At 51.4% G+C, this 13591-nt stretch overlaps 2 protein-coding genes across 6 annotated transcripts in view; both read left to right on the forward strand.

Annotated features, from left to right (window-relative positions):
• Nucleotides 1-13591, forward strand: part of LOC128337578 (zinc finger protein 420-like) — a 58204-nt gene that overhangs the window by 10395 nt on the left and 34218 nt on the right. The gene's annotated exons all lie outside the window — the stretch shown is intronic.
• Nucleotides 346-6339, forward strand: RBM8A (RNA binding motif protein 8A). Its single transcript, XM_053278867.1, has 6 exons — nucleotides 346-523; nucleotides 2150-2209; nucleotides 3433-3510; nucleotides 3650-3786; nucleotides 5370-5506; nucleotides 5999-6339. Exons 1-6 carry the CDS (start codon nucleotides 457-459, stop codon nucleotides 6042-6044), a joined length of 525 nt encoding a protein of 174 aa, XP_053134842.1. The 5' UTR covers nucleotides 346-456; the 3' UTR covers nucleotides 6045-6339.

Here is a 13591-nt window from a genome sequence, read left to right on the forward strand (position 1 = left end):
TTCCAGCTTGATTGATTTTTTATTATTTGGAGGGGCTCCAGCTTCTGGCCTATTTATTAATTATTATTACTATTGTTATTATTATTATTATGGGCCTGCCCAAGAACATGCCCAGCGCTTCACGGAGCTCCCAGCCCCGAGGGGCGTGCAAATTAAAGGAAAGGAAGGAAGGGGCGAATGAAATAGAAGAGGAGGACCTTCTCTAGATGGCGCCAGCCTCGGCTTCTTCCCTCCCACCTGGAAGCCTCTCCTCCCGCCTTCTCGGCCGACTGCGCACGCGCGGCTGGGAAGAGACCCTCTCAAAACGGCCGCCCGTCTTCGCGCCGCCCCTTCTTCCTCTTTCCCTTCCCGCTCAACTGCGCAGGCGTGCGGCCCTCCCGTCGTCCTTTGCGCGCGCCTTCCCTTCGGCTTCCATCCGTCTCCAGACAGCGCAGTGGTGGTCTTTGAGCATCCGAGATGGCGGACGTGCTAGACCTCCACGAAGCGGGCGGCGAGGACTTCGCCATGGACGAGGATGGCGACGGTACGGTAGGGCCGGGCGGAGGGGTGGGGTTGGGGGAGTCCTCAGCCCCCAGCCTCTCCCCCGTCATGGGGAGCACAACAGCCCTGCGAGGTAGGCCGGGGGCCAACCCCCAGAGTCCCCGGATGGTGGTCTCCTCCTCCCCCCGCATAGTCCACCTCACAGGGTTGTTGTGTATGGGGTAGAAGAGGCATGCATGGCTCCGCCTCCTAAGGAAGGAAGGAAGCAGCTGCCTGCCATGGAGCCATACCCGTGAGGGCAGCTACTCCAGGGGCCACTCCAGAAAAGGGCTGGCTGCTGTGTTGGGCCTCAGCCGGGGTAGTGATGTCGAAGGCTGCCTGCTGAGTCCCGCCCTTGCTCCTTGTTGGCATTGGCAGCGGTTCTCTGGGGTTTCTGGCAAAAGTCTCTCCCAGCTTGGCCTGGGGAGGCTGCCGGAGATTGATCCTGGAACCTTCTGCATACAAAGCTGGGGCTCTGCTACTGAGCTGGGGCTTGTCACAAAGACATAGTGATGCTCCTGCTGCTGTCTACAGACGCAGACTGTCGGCCCAACTAGGTCAGTGGACTGACATCAGCTTTCCAAGGTTTCAGTCTTGTTCCCCCCACCGCCACCCTGTTCTGCCTGGAGATGCTGCCACAGAGTTCACCTGGGACCTCCTGCGTGCAAAGCCAATGCTCTGCCACAACACCGCCTTCTCGCAAGTCAGACCATCGTATATATTGTCTTCACTGACTGGCAGCAACTCTCCAGCGTTCCAGGCAGGGCTCTTTCCCAGTTCCACCTGGAGAGGCCACCAAGGATTGAGCCTAGAACTTGTAGCCTGCCAAGCGTATTACTCGTGAAGCAACGTTATACCCAGTCAGACCCTTGGTCCATCTGTTTAGCTCAGTACTACTGTCTACCCAGACTGGCAGCGGCTTCTCCAAGGTTGCAGTCAGGAGTCTCTCCCAGCCCTACCTGGAGTTGCTGCCCAGGATTGAGTGCATGCTTTGCAGCTAAACTGTGGCCCCTTCCCCATTTCATCCTGTGGGACAGTTGACATTGAGAGTAAGTCTAAGGCCTCTGGTGGAGTTGAAATTCAAATCAGGGACTTGCCAATTTTGCTTTCTCTGAAGATTTCCAACTTCTTTTGAATGGAAGATAAATTATCTGCTCATACATTATCTGCCTACAAAGGATAAGGCCTACACAACATAAGGCCCGGGGGCATGGGGACTTCTTTGCTGGCCCCCAGAAAGGAATATCCTGCAGCAAGAGCTGCAGAAGCCATGAAAGAGCTCCACTGATGAACGGCAGCAGCTCAATGCAGCCAGCCACTTGAGACCAGATGGCCCCTGCCCCCCAAGCGAAGCCGACTGACACCAGCCCTCTCACCTTCATTAATATTTCAGATAATTTTAAGGCGGTAATTAATGTGCATTAAATTGACCTCTGCCCCATGCAGCAAGTCGTGGTTGGTTCTGGCCCACCAGGGCATTTGCGTGGTGCACCCCAGGCTCAGTGTGAGGGTGAGTGTGTTACGGAGGGGCTTTGACAGTGTCCCCCCTGCCCCCCATGAGCAATCCCTCTGGTCTTATGTATTGGGGTTGGGTGGTCCGTTCACCCCACTGTGTTTGATCTCTCCCCAGAAAGCATCCACAAGTTGAAGGAGAAAGCAAAGAAGAGGAAAGGCCGAGGATTTGGATCAGGTAAGGGGCTCCTTCTCACACTGCTAACCTCTGGCCCATGTTAACCTTAAGGGCCTTCTGCCCAAGGGGCTCACCGTGCTAGTCTGTTGCAGAAAAAACAGCAGACATAGAATCACATGGGAGGGACCTCGTCCAACCCCCTGCTCAGAGCAGGAAACTGCTGCAGCAGCATCCCTGACAGATGGATGTCTAACCTCTACTTGAAACCCTCTAGAGCAGGCCTCCTCAGTTTCAGCCCTCTGGCAGATGTTGGCCCATAGCTCCCATAATCCCTGGCGGTTGGCCACTGTGGCTGGGGATTATGGGAGTTGTAGTCCAAAAACAGCTGGGGCCCCCGGCTCCACTGCCTGACAGCTTTTACACTCGGGGAATGCTTCCTCGTGTCTAACCTGAATCTGCTTCCGTGTAACTTCAGCCTCTTGAGTCTGAAGCCCTTCTGCTCTCGGGAGCAGCAGAGAGCCTCAAAAGCTAACAGGCTTATTTATTGTGCAGGAGGTTTTGTGGACTAGAGCCCTGCAAAGGTCTCTGGACCCAACAGAGGCAGCCCTAACCAGAACTCTGCAGATGATTTTAATAGGCAACAGGGTTCATGACAGAGAAGGCACTCTCTTAATAACAACAACAAAATATTTAGATACCGCTTTTCAACAAATGTTTCCAAAGTGGTTTGCATAGTCAGTCAATCAATCAATCAATCAATCCGTTAATAGGTAATAAGCAGTACTCCAATAATAAGCAGTATTATAGGTAATAAGCAGTTTTTTCCCTGGAACCTATAGGCAGCCAGTGCAGTTCTTTTAGAATCGGTGTTGTATGGTTCCTTTGGGTGAACCCAGAGACCAGCCTGGCTGCTGCATTCTGAGCCAATTGTAGTTTCTGAACTACGTACAAAGGCAGCCCCACGTAGAGTGCATTACAGTAGTCAAGCCTAGAGGTTGCCAGCATATGTACCACCGTTGTTAAGGTGGTAACTTCATTTTTGCAGATGAAGTTTCTCTAAGCATTGGGGGTTGAAAGCTTCTACTTCAAAGTTATGCTGGGAGAGCCAAGGAAGGGGAATCTCTGGGTTGTCGTCCCTCTGGTGGAGAGGCAAGGTGCTTGCCCCAGAGGAAAGCTTGTCTCAGCTGCATGCAACGAACTTGAAAGTCAGACTGGTGCTTTCTCTTCGTCTCAACGGCATTCTCTTCTCTTGTGCGTCTCTCTGTGTCTGCGGTGGTGGTCAGAGGAGGGCTCCCGAGCCCGTGTCCGTGAGGACTACGATAGCGTGGAGCAAGACGGGGATGAGCCGGGCCCTCAGAGATGTGAGTGTCCAAATAACACCCTCCCCTCTGCCCCCACCCCATCTTTATTGGCAGTTGTAGTGGGTGAGGGGTGCAGAATGCCTTGTGCTCACCCACTTTGCATGGCTGATGCCTGTGTGCCTTGCTCCCCTGGTTGCAGCGGTGGAAGGCTGGATCCTCTTTGTCACGGGGGTTCACGAGGAGGCCACGGAAGAGGACATTCACGACAAATTTGCTGAGTTTGGCGAAATCAAGAACCTCCACCTCAACCTCGACCGGCGGACAGGCTACCTGAAGGTAGGGACATCGGCCACTCCCAGGGTTCCCTTATGGGGAGCACCCCCAGGAAGGGGAGCTGAGACAGCGTTGTGGTCACAGCGTTCACAGAGTGCTTGGGGATGACTGGTTTTCTATCCTCCAGTTCTTCCCCTTTGACGATCTGGATTGTTAGATTTTAACTTTGGCTCGGGAGTTGGGCAGTTACCTCAGGAGCTGGTTTTGGCCACGGAAATTGGATTATTTATCCTGAAAGAGCGTGCACACGCACGCACACACCTCAGATGCATCCCAGCCCCTCCAAAGCTTCAGATCTGCTCCACGTGGGAGGTAGGAAGGGCGACAGGAAGCTGGGGAGAGGAATGCTGCCAAAGCACTCGTTATAGTAGGCGGTGGTGTATGATTTCGGCTAGATTAAGAGGCCAAACATTAAGACACTTGGCGGGGTGGAGGGGGATAGAGGAGGGTGTTTCATGTTTGGCACTGTGTGAAGTGGTAAGACTGTAAACCAGCCCTGAAGGCATTTTGGCTGGGCCCAAAATGATCTCGCTTTGAGATGTGTTTGCTGGGGTGAGGTGTGGTCTCCCTGCCGCCTGTGATTTTCCTGGTCGTTGACTGGGGCTAGCTTGTCTCCCACCTCCACCTCTCTTCTGTAGCCATAAGGCAACTATCGGCCAAGGGGGCCACTCCATTGTAACAAAGCCTGAACACTAACCAAGTGTGAAGCTCTAGCTCCTTTGGCTTGTAACTCTCCTGGGTTTGTATTTAGCAAAGAGTTGCAAGGAAAACTTCTTGTGCTCCTTACGGAGATGGTAAAGCTCAGTGGTAAAGCACCTGCTTAGTATGCAGAAGGGCCCAGGTTTCCTCCCTGGCGGCATCTCCAGGAAGGGCTGGGAGAGATGCCTGCCTGAAGCCCTGGAGAGATGCTGCCAGTCAGTGTTTACAATCCTGAGCTAGATGGACCAAGGGCCTGGCTCAGTAGGAAGCAGCTTCCTAAAACCTTGGATGCCCTGTGGGCATCTCAAATGCCTTACACCTGTAAAGCAGAGGCTGCAGCTTCTGCTGTCTCTCCGGGCAATTTAAGTCAACAGGGAGAGGAGTCACCCTGCCTGGTGGGACTTGGAAACACAACGTGCAGTCTGGCTTGACTCCCGAAGCAGGCCACAGGGAACTGGCAGTTCAGGCTAGCTCGCTGCCTTATTCTGTCTGGTGGACAGTGTGGAGTTGTAACTTCTCCCTCCGCTGCCTCCTTTTCAAGCCCAGGCCCGTACCCCTTGGCTAAAACAAACCACCTTCTGATTTTGTAACTGCCGGTCTGGGTTGGGTGTGTCGAATCCCCAAACGCCCCACAGCCCAGCCGTTTGGGGCACACTGCTGTGAAGAGCGGGTTGCTCTGAAGCTAGCCACCCCACCCTGCCAGGAGGGCTGTGACATCCATCCCTGGCTGGAGAGGAAAGGGAGAAACGTTGGAGTTCTAACCATGCTGGATATGAAGGCAAAGCTTGCTGGCATTCAGCACCTCTGAGGGCGAGGGGTGGTGGGGTGAGCCTGTGGGTCTGGGTTTGTGGGTGACTGACCTCTTCTCCCCTCCTTCTACCTTCCAGGGCTATACACTCGTGGAGTACGAGACCTACAAAGAAGCCCAGGCGGCCATGGAAGGGCTGAATGGGCAGGACCTCATGGGGCAGCCCATCAGCGTGGACTGGTGCTTCGTCAGGGGGCCTCCGAAGGGAAAGCGGAGGTGAGATCTGCAGAGCGGGCTGGGACCCAGTGAGCCTCCCCTTTGCCTGTCCTCCCAATAGCAGCCCTTCCTGCAGAGTGGCTCCTGGTTTGCCCTCTGTAGTATCTCCCTTGTGGCTGCCTGTGGGGACCAGGCGTGTGTAGAAACAGAAGAAGAGAAGCAGCTATGGAGCTGTTGGGGCTGAAGCCAGAGCTCACTGGCCGGGCATCGGCTTGGCTTGCAGAAGGTCTTGGGTTCAGTCCCTGGCAGCATCTGCAGGTAGGGCTGGGAGAGACGCCTGCCTGAAATCTTAAGAGAGATGCTGCCAGTCAGTGTAGACGATGGTGACCCAGACGGACCAAGGGTCTGACTCCGTAGACGGCAGCTTCCTGTGTTTCCCTGTCAATGCGGATGGGACCATGGCTCTGGTGGGGGCAGTGGCATCTGCTTGGCATTCAGGCACTGACTTGGTAGAAGGCCACTTCTCATGTTTGGCTGTTCATCTCTCCCCAGGGGTGGCCGCAAGAGAAGCCGGAGTCCCGACCGGAGGAGACGCTGAGCCCTCTTCACCTGTTCCGGAGCATGAACCAGAAGGGACGTCTTGGCACTTCTGTGGTGGAACCTGCCCTCCTCTCCACCCAAACCTAGTTGATCTTTTACCACTTTGTATTCCTGGGTTATTCCTTTTATTTGTATCACCCTCAATACTGCGGTCTTCAGATTTGTGATGTTGGTCTCGATTGAAACCTTTCCCCACGTCTCACTAGAGACCGTTCTTCTTTTCATGCTGAGAACGGTATTCTCTGAAGACAAAGTTCAGAATTAAAAAGTAGTGGGTTTTTGTAAAAACAAAAGTGTCATTTGTGTGTGTGTGTGTGTGTGTGTGTGTGTGTGTGTGTGTGTGAAGGGAAATGTGTAGTAGCTTGAATGTCACATCACTGCCAGCCTTGAGACTCGCGTTCTCAAACTGGGCTCCCTAGATGTTGTTGCACTGCCGAGGCCATTGGGATGATGGGAGTTGTAGTCCCACAACTTCTGGGGACCCAGGTATGAGAACCCCTGAGTCTTAAGTACCGTTTTGCTCTAGCCACTGTGCTATGCCAGGGAGATCTCGATGCCTCCTAACAACTCCTCCCTTGCTCAAATTCAACGTGTAGGTGCTGGTAGGGAAGACTGCCTTTTTAGGGCCAGCCCTCACATCTTGGAGTATAAAGTGTATTAACGGCAAGGGCCTCAGAGCATATGTAGAGTGTCTTCCTTCTCTCCCAGTTAATCTCGGCTGGCTGTTAGATGTCTAGCAGGATGGCTGGAGTGTGCATGGGGAGAGAAAAGCTCTCCAAGTGGGTGGAAATGGCTTTCAGGTAGCCCTGCCTGCCTGCCTGGCACCTCCTGTTTTAAAAGTTCTCCACCAGGGATGTGTGTGGGATTACTGGGAGAGCTGGTCTTGTGGTAGCAAGCATGACTGGCCCCCTTAGCTAAGCAGGGTCCACCCTGGTTTGCATTTGGGTGGGAGACTCCATGTGTGAGCTCTGTAAGAGATTCCCCTTCTTAGGGGATAAGGGAGCCACTCTGGGAAGAGCAGAAGGTTCCATGTTCCCTCCCTGGCAGCATCTCCAAGACAGGGCTGAGAGAGAGACCCCTGCCTGCAGCCTGGGAGAAGCTGCTGCCAGCCTGTGTAGACAATACTGAGCTGGATGCACCAAGGGTCTGACTCAGTAGATGGCAGCTTCCTAGGTTCCTACTCGCACACCCCATGTCTTTAGGATGAGAGAGCCCTCCTGCAGCGTCATGTAAATCTTGTAGTTAATATTGATATGAAATGTATGTTCTGAGAACAGCACCAGGGTGCAGATTCCATCGCCTGACTACAAAGCAGTTAAGGAGATTGAGCAAAGAGGCACTTTGTAAAAGTGGAGATTCTCTTATATTTAGCAGAGGGAGAGCAACTGGACCCCTCCATTCCCAGCACAGCATCCCTCCAGTGGCTGTTGCTGGTGTCCGTTTTGTGTTTCTTTCCTAGATTTTGTGTGTTTGTGATTCTGCCACGGGCTGCAAAGACTTTGGTGCAGCTGAGGGGATAAAGAGCGGCCACACTCAGTTTACTCGAGGAAGTCCCACCGAAATGAGCAGGACAAGATGGCATGCCTCCTACGTCCTCTGCATTTCACTATAGATTTCCTGAATGGGTTTCCTCAGGAGGAGGATGCTGGAGGGTTGCTCAACAACCTCCAGCATGGGGCTCATCCTGTCCCTTGAAAACAAGTCTGGGAATTTGAATCATGGTTTGAGGCTGTGGAAGGATATTAAAGGAAAAAACCTCCAGGGCCAGTTTCTGTCAGAAGGAAGGATGGACTGGCAACCATAACCCTGGTGGTGTCTGTGCCTGCCTGAACCTTGGATGCTCAGCCCTGTGTGGCAGTTTCTTTTCGCCTCAGACTTGACAGTCAAGGCTGAAATGGAGTTTTAAGTTTCCTCAGGAGGAGGGTGCTGGAGGGTTGCTCAACAACCTCCAGCAAGGGGCTCATCCTGTCCCTTGAAAGCAAGCCTGGAGATTTGAATCATGGTTTGAGGCTGTGGAAGGATATTGGAGAGAGGGAGGAAAAACCCCCAGGAGGGCCAGTTTCTGTCAGGAGGAAGGAAGGAAGAACTGGCAACAGTAGCAGCCCTGGAGGAGTCTGTGCCTGCCTGAGCCTGGACCCTCCTCACTCAGCTCAGCAGCCCTGTTAAGAGTCTCTGAGCCTCTTTTCCCCTCAGACTTGGCAGTCAAGGGCGAAGAGAGGCAGGTTTAAACCAGGGAAACGTGGCTCAGTCTGTTCCTCTGACAGGAAAATAGAAAAAGGCGGGAGAAGAAGCCATTATTGGGGCGGCTATTCTCAGCCCCCCTCCCCCCACTCGCTTTCCCTCAGCGCCCCTCTTCTTTTTCCCGCTCTCCGCGCGCGGACTTTGGTCGCGGTGTTTGATTGGCCGGCTGCTGGCCACGCGCTCCGGGACTTGACAGCTCTAGCCCGTCTTCTCGCCGCTGATTGGCCGGCTGCTGGCCCCGCCCCGCCGACCGGACAGCTCCGGCTGGTTTCCTCGCATTTGAGTTGGGGGCGCCTGAAGGGAGAGGAGGGAGGGGAGAGCCGCAGCCTCGTCGCCTCAGGAGCGGGGCCTAGGCGGGGCGCCAGCAAAAGGCTCCGTCTCAATGCATTGACTCTCCACTAGGGGCGTGTTTTGTTTTTTCTCTTTTCTCATTTCAGCCCCACAAAACAGCCCTGAGAGGGCGAGAAGCCTGGAAGGGGGGGGGGATTCCTCTGAGGATTTCAAACCTCCTCCTCCTTCTTCCCACACAACTCTGAGAGGGGCAACCTCAGCTGGGAGAAAGTGGCTGCTGCCTCAAAAGAGCCTCTTCTTGGTGCTGAAATGGCTATTTTGTAGCCTTCAGATATCCCCACAGCCCTGTGAGGCTCCTCTGGCTGGGAGAGAGTGGCTGCCTCTCAAAAGAGCTTAATTCTCTAGGGGCAATTTACTGCCCTTTAAAGGTGTCCACAGCCCTGTGAGGCTCCTCTGGCTGGAAGGTGGTGGCTGCCTCAAAAGAGCTTAAAGCTTGAATGGCAATTCTGTGTCTGGCCTTGGGTGTTTCCAGGGTTTTATTATGGATGGCTTCCCACCCATTATTTCTATATGCTGCTTGCAATATTGTTTAAATACAAACTTAAAATATTGTTTAAAACCAAAATAGGCTTTAAATAGGATAAAATCTAATACGCATAGACTAAAATAGAAAATAATAGGATAAAATCTAAACAAAGTAAGCTAGTGTAGTATAGGCAGGTCATTAATTTAATAGGGAAAGTTAACAAAAATAGTGTGAAGCATTTTCAAAGCAGATTAAATATTTTAGAACAATTAGTGTATTAAAATAATATTCAAGAAAGCATATGGAAATAAGGGGGAAAGCTTATCAATAATAAAAATCAGAAACCCCAGAAAGCCTAGGACTTCTTCCTCAACAGCTGTCCTTAAAAGAGCTGTGAGGGGCTAGATCCAAGCCAGGATGAATGCCCAGACACTTCTTGCTCAGAGCAGCCCGCAAGGTAGCTGGAGTGGGCCTTTTCATGTGGGCTTAGTGTTTCTGCTTTGAGTAGTAACCCCTGTTCTAGCCAGAGCATAGCTTTCTCATAATGGACTTTCTCTTGTTGCTCTGCATAGCCCCTCATTTATTAGGAATGTTCCTTTCTCATTTTGGGCTTCACATTTTTGCTCTGAGAAGCCACTCATTTAGCTGAATGGTGGCTAACTCCAGTCCTGGCTGCATGACTTCACCCTTCATGCTATGAGAGGGAAGTGAGGTGTCATCTCTTGACTTGACCAGACCATAATCCTCAGCTTGCTCTGTCCTACCCATGGAAGAAATGAGGGGTGGTGGAAGTGCGGCATCCCTGATCTCTTCAAGCCGTGTGGTGTGCTGAGCAGGCTTTGCTGGCTGAAGAAATGTGGTGAGTGGACTCTGATCAGGCAAGGAGACAAATCCTGAAGCCATAAGCTTTGAAGTCTCATTCTCCTTGGGTGGAGGCTCTCTCGTGAACAGAGATGGTCCTCGAGAAAGCATTCTAAAGAGGGGAAAGAGTAAAGATATTGAAATGTATGAAGCTTTTTTCTTTGTTTAAAAGGCAAAGCGGAGAAAAGACAGAAGAAAGAACTGCAGAAGAAGAGAGAAAAAGGATCAGGAAGGAGCAACAGGAGACATGAAAAGTGAAGAGGAAGGAGGAGACTGGCGTTAAGAAGCTTCCCAGAAGAAACGGGCAGGTTCTGCTACTACAAGTTGGTTGGCTTGGTTGCTGGTTTTAACTGCCAGTGTTCACTCTGAGTTGCAGCTGATTTATGTGGCTTTCTCATGCTGGACTTCATGTCTTTGCACTGAGGAGCCCTTAGAATGGTTGGAGTGTGGCTTTCTCAGAATTGACTTAATGTCAGTGCATTGAGAAGCCCCTAACTTGGGTAGGATCTGGCTTTCCCATGCTGGAAAAAGCCCTGAAAATGGTTGGAGCATGGCTTTCTCAGGCTAGACTTAATATTACTTGCACTGAGGAGCCCCTAAGTTGGCTGTGATGGTTGGGATGTGGCTTTATATGACTGGACACTATGTCTTTACTCTGAGTATCCCCTAAAATTGTTGGAACATGCCTTCACAGGCTGGACTTAATGTCCATGCACTGAAGAACACCAGATTTGGGAGTGGTATGGCTTTTCAGGCTGGACTTCAAGTCTTTTCTCTGAGTAGTCCCTGATTTGGCTGGACGGTGGCCAACTCCAATCATGGCTGCGTGACTTCGCTCTTCATGCTGTGAGTGGTGGTGAAGAGGCATCTCCGACCTACACAGACCACATTCTTCAGTTGGGTCTGCCCTGCCTGTAGCAGAAGCGAGGGACGGTGGAAGTGCAGCATCCCTGACCTCTTCAAGCAGTGTGGTGTGCTGAGCAGGCTCTACTGGCTGAAGACACATGGTGAGTGGCCTCTGATCAGGCAAAGAGACACACCCTGAAGCCTTAAGCTTAGAAGACTCGTTCTCCCTGAGTTGAGGCTCTCCGGGGATGGTCATAAGAACAGCCCTGCTGGATCAGGCCCAAGGCCTATCTAGTCCAGCATCCTGTTTCACACAGTGGCCCACCAGATGCCTCTGGGGAGCCCATAGGCAAGAGGTATGTGCATGCCCTCTCTCCTACTGTTGCTTCCCTGCAGCTCGTATTGAGAGGCATCATGCCTCTGAGGCTGGAGATAGTCATTGGTAGACCTGTCCTTCATGAATTTGCCTAAGCCCCCTTTAAAGCCATCCAAACTGGTGGCCATCACCACATCCCATGACAAGGAATGCCATAGATTAATTTTGCACTGTGTGAAAAAGTACTTCCTCTGGTCAGTCCTAAATTTTCCAGCCTTCAGTTTCATGGGATGACTGCTGTTTCTAGTGTTGTGAGAGAGGGAGGAAAATGTCTCTCTGTCTACCCTCTCCACTCCATGCATAATTTTATGCACCTCGATCTTCCCTTAGTTGCCTCTTTTCCAAAGTAGAGAGCCCCAGATGCTGTAGTCTAGCTTCATAAGGAAGGTACTCCAGGCCCCTGATCGTCGTGGTTGCCCTCTTCTGCACCTTTTCCAGTTCTACAATGTCCTTCTCAAGATACGGTGACCACAACTGTACACAGCACTCCAGGTGTGTCTGCACCACAGATTTTTACAAGAGCATTAAAACACTAGCATTTTTATTTTCAGTCCCCTTCCAAATGATCCTAGATCAATGGTCCTCAAGAAAATAGGGGCAAGAGTAAAAATCTTGAAACTGATGAAGCTTTTTTCTTCTGTTTAAAAGGCGAAAGGGAGAAAAGTCAGAAGAAAGAACTGCAGAAGAAGGGAGAAAAACAAGCACAAAGGAGCAACAGAAGATGTGAAAAGTGAAGAGGCTGGAAGAGGTGGCGGCTGCTTTTAAAGAAGTTTCACAGAAGAAATGGGCAGATTGTGCTTCCACAGGTCGGCTGGCTTCAGTGCTGCCTTTTTCCCTACCATGGATCACTCTGAGTATTATTACTATTATTATTATTATTATTAATTTACATTTTATATCCCGCTCTTCCTCCAAGGAGCCCAGAGCAGTGTACTGCATACTTAAGTTTCTCCTCACAACAACCCTGTGAAGTAGGTTAGGCTGAGAGAGAAGTGACTGGCCCAGAATCACCCAGCAAGCCTCATGGCTGAAGGGGGATTTGAATTCGGGTCTCCCCAGTCCTAGTCCAGCACTCTAACCACTGCACCATGCCGGCTCCTTCATTTAGGAGAGAAGCAGAGGTTCATTTACCCGCAGCGTGGCTTTCTCATGCTGGATATTATATTATGTGCACTGAGTAGCACCTGATTTGGGTGGGACGTGGCTTTCTCAGGCTGGACTTTATGTCTGTAAGCTGAGCGGCCCCTGGCTGGGCTAGTGGTGTTGCTTCCTTGCGTCAGGCTTGATGTCTGTGCGCTGAGCCACCCTGGGTTGGGTCGGGGGTGTTGGTTTCTCATGCCAAGCTTTATGTCAGTGCGCTGAGCTGCCCCTGCCCCCTGGTGAGGTTACTTTCTCGTGCCACACTTTAGGTCTTTGTGCTGAGGAGCTGCTAATTTGGCTGGAGAATGGCAACCACCTATCTTTGCTGTGTGGCTTGGCCCTTCATGCTCTGAGAGGTGGTGATGAGGTGGGATCTCTGACCTGCACAGATTGTATTCGTGAGCTTGGTTTGCCCTGTCAATAGAAGAAGTGAGCAACGGTGGAAGCAGCGTGGTGTGCTGAGCAGGCCCTGCTGGATTTGGTATGTGAATGGCAATAGGCAATGCATTATAATTGGGACAGCAAAATGGCCTCCTCAGGCTGGACGTAATATTCCTTGCACTGAGGAGCCCCTAATTTGGCTAGGAGGTGGCACTTTGAGGCTAGACTTCATGTCTTTGCACTGAGGAGCGCCTAAAGTTGTGGCTACTAGGCCTTCTCAGTCTGGATGTAATATTCCTGTCATTGAGGAGCCCCTAATTTATATATTTTAAAATTATTATTATTATTATTATTATTATTATTATTATTATTATTATTATTATTATTATTATATTTTTATCCCACTGTTCCTCCAAGGCGCCAAGAGCGGTGTACTACAGACTTAAGTTTCTCCTCACAACAATCCTCTGAAGTAGGTTAGGCTGAGAGAGAAGTGACTGGCCCAGAGTCACCCAGCAACTTGTGGCTACTTGGCCTTCTCAGGTGGACTTAATATTCCTTGCACTGCAGGGACTGTAATCTGGTGAGGATGTGGCTGTTTCAGGCTAGACTTCATGTCTTTGCACTGAGGAGCCCCTAAACCAGTGATTCTCAAACTTGGGTCCTCAGGTGTTATTGAGGCCACTGAGGCTGGGGATTATGGGAGTTGAAGTCCAATAACACCTGAGGACCCAAGTTTGAGAATCCCTGCCCTAAACCTTTTGGACCATTGTGTTCTCAAGCAGGACATAATATTCTTGTCACTGAGGAGCCCCTAATTTGGCTGGGAAGTGCCTTTTTCAGGTTAGACTTCATGTCTTTGCACTGAGGAGCCCCTAAAATT

This window comes from Hemicordylus capensis, chromosome 14 (genome assembly GCF_027244095.1).
Source record: "Hemicordylus capensis ecotype Gifberg chromosome 14, rHemCap1.1.pri, whole genome shotgun sequence".
NCBI lineage: Eukaryota > Metazoa > Chordata > Lepidosauria > Squamata > Cordylidae > Hemicordylus > Hemicordylus capensis.

Bases quoted from the DNA above. Each gene is read 5' to 3' on its own strand.
- RBM8A (XM_053278867.1), top strand. From the start codon at position 457: ATGGCGGACGTGCTAGACCTCCACGAAGCGGGCGGCGAGGACTTCGCC. The intron at 524-2,149 runs GTACGGTAGGGC...ATCTCTCCCCAG, and splicing joins CATGGACGAGGATGGCGACG to AAAGCATCCACAAGTTGAAG. The intron at 5,507-5,998 runs GTGAGATCTGCA...ATCTCTCCCCAG, and splicing joins CCTCCGAAGGGAAAGCGGAG to GGGTGGCCGCAAGAGAAGCC.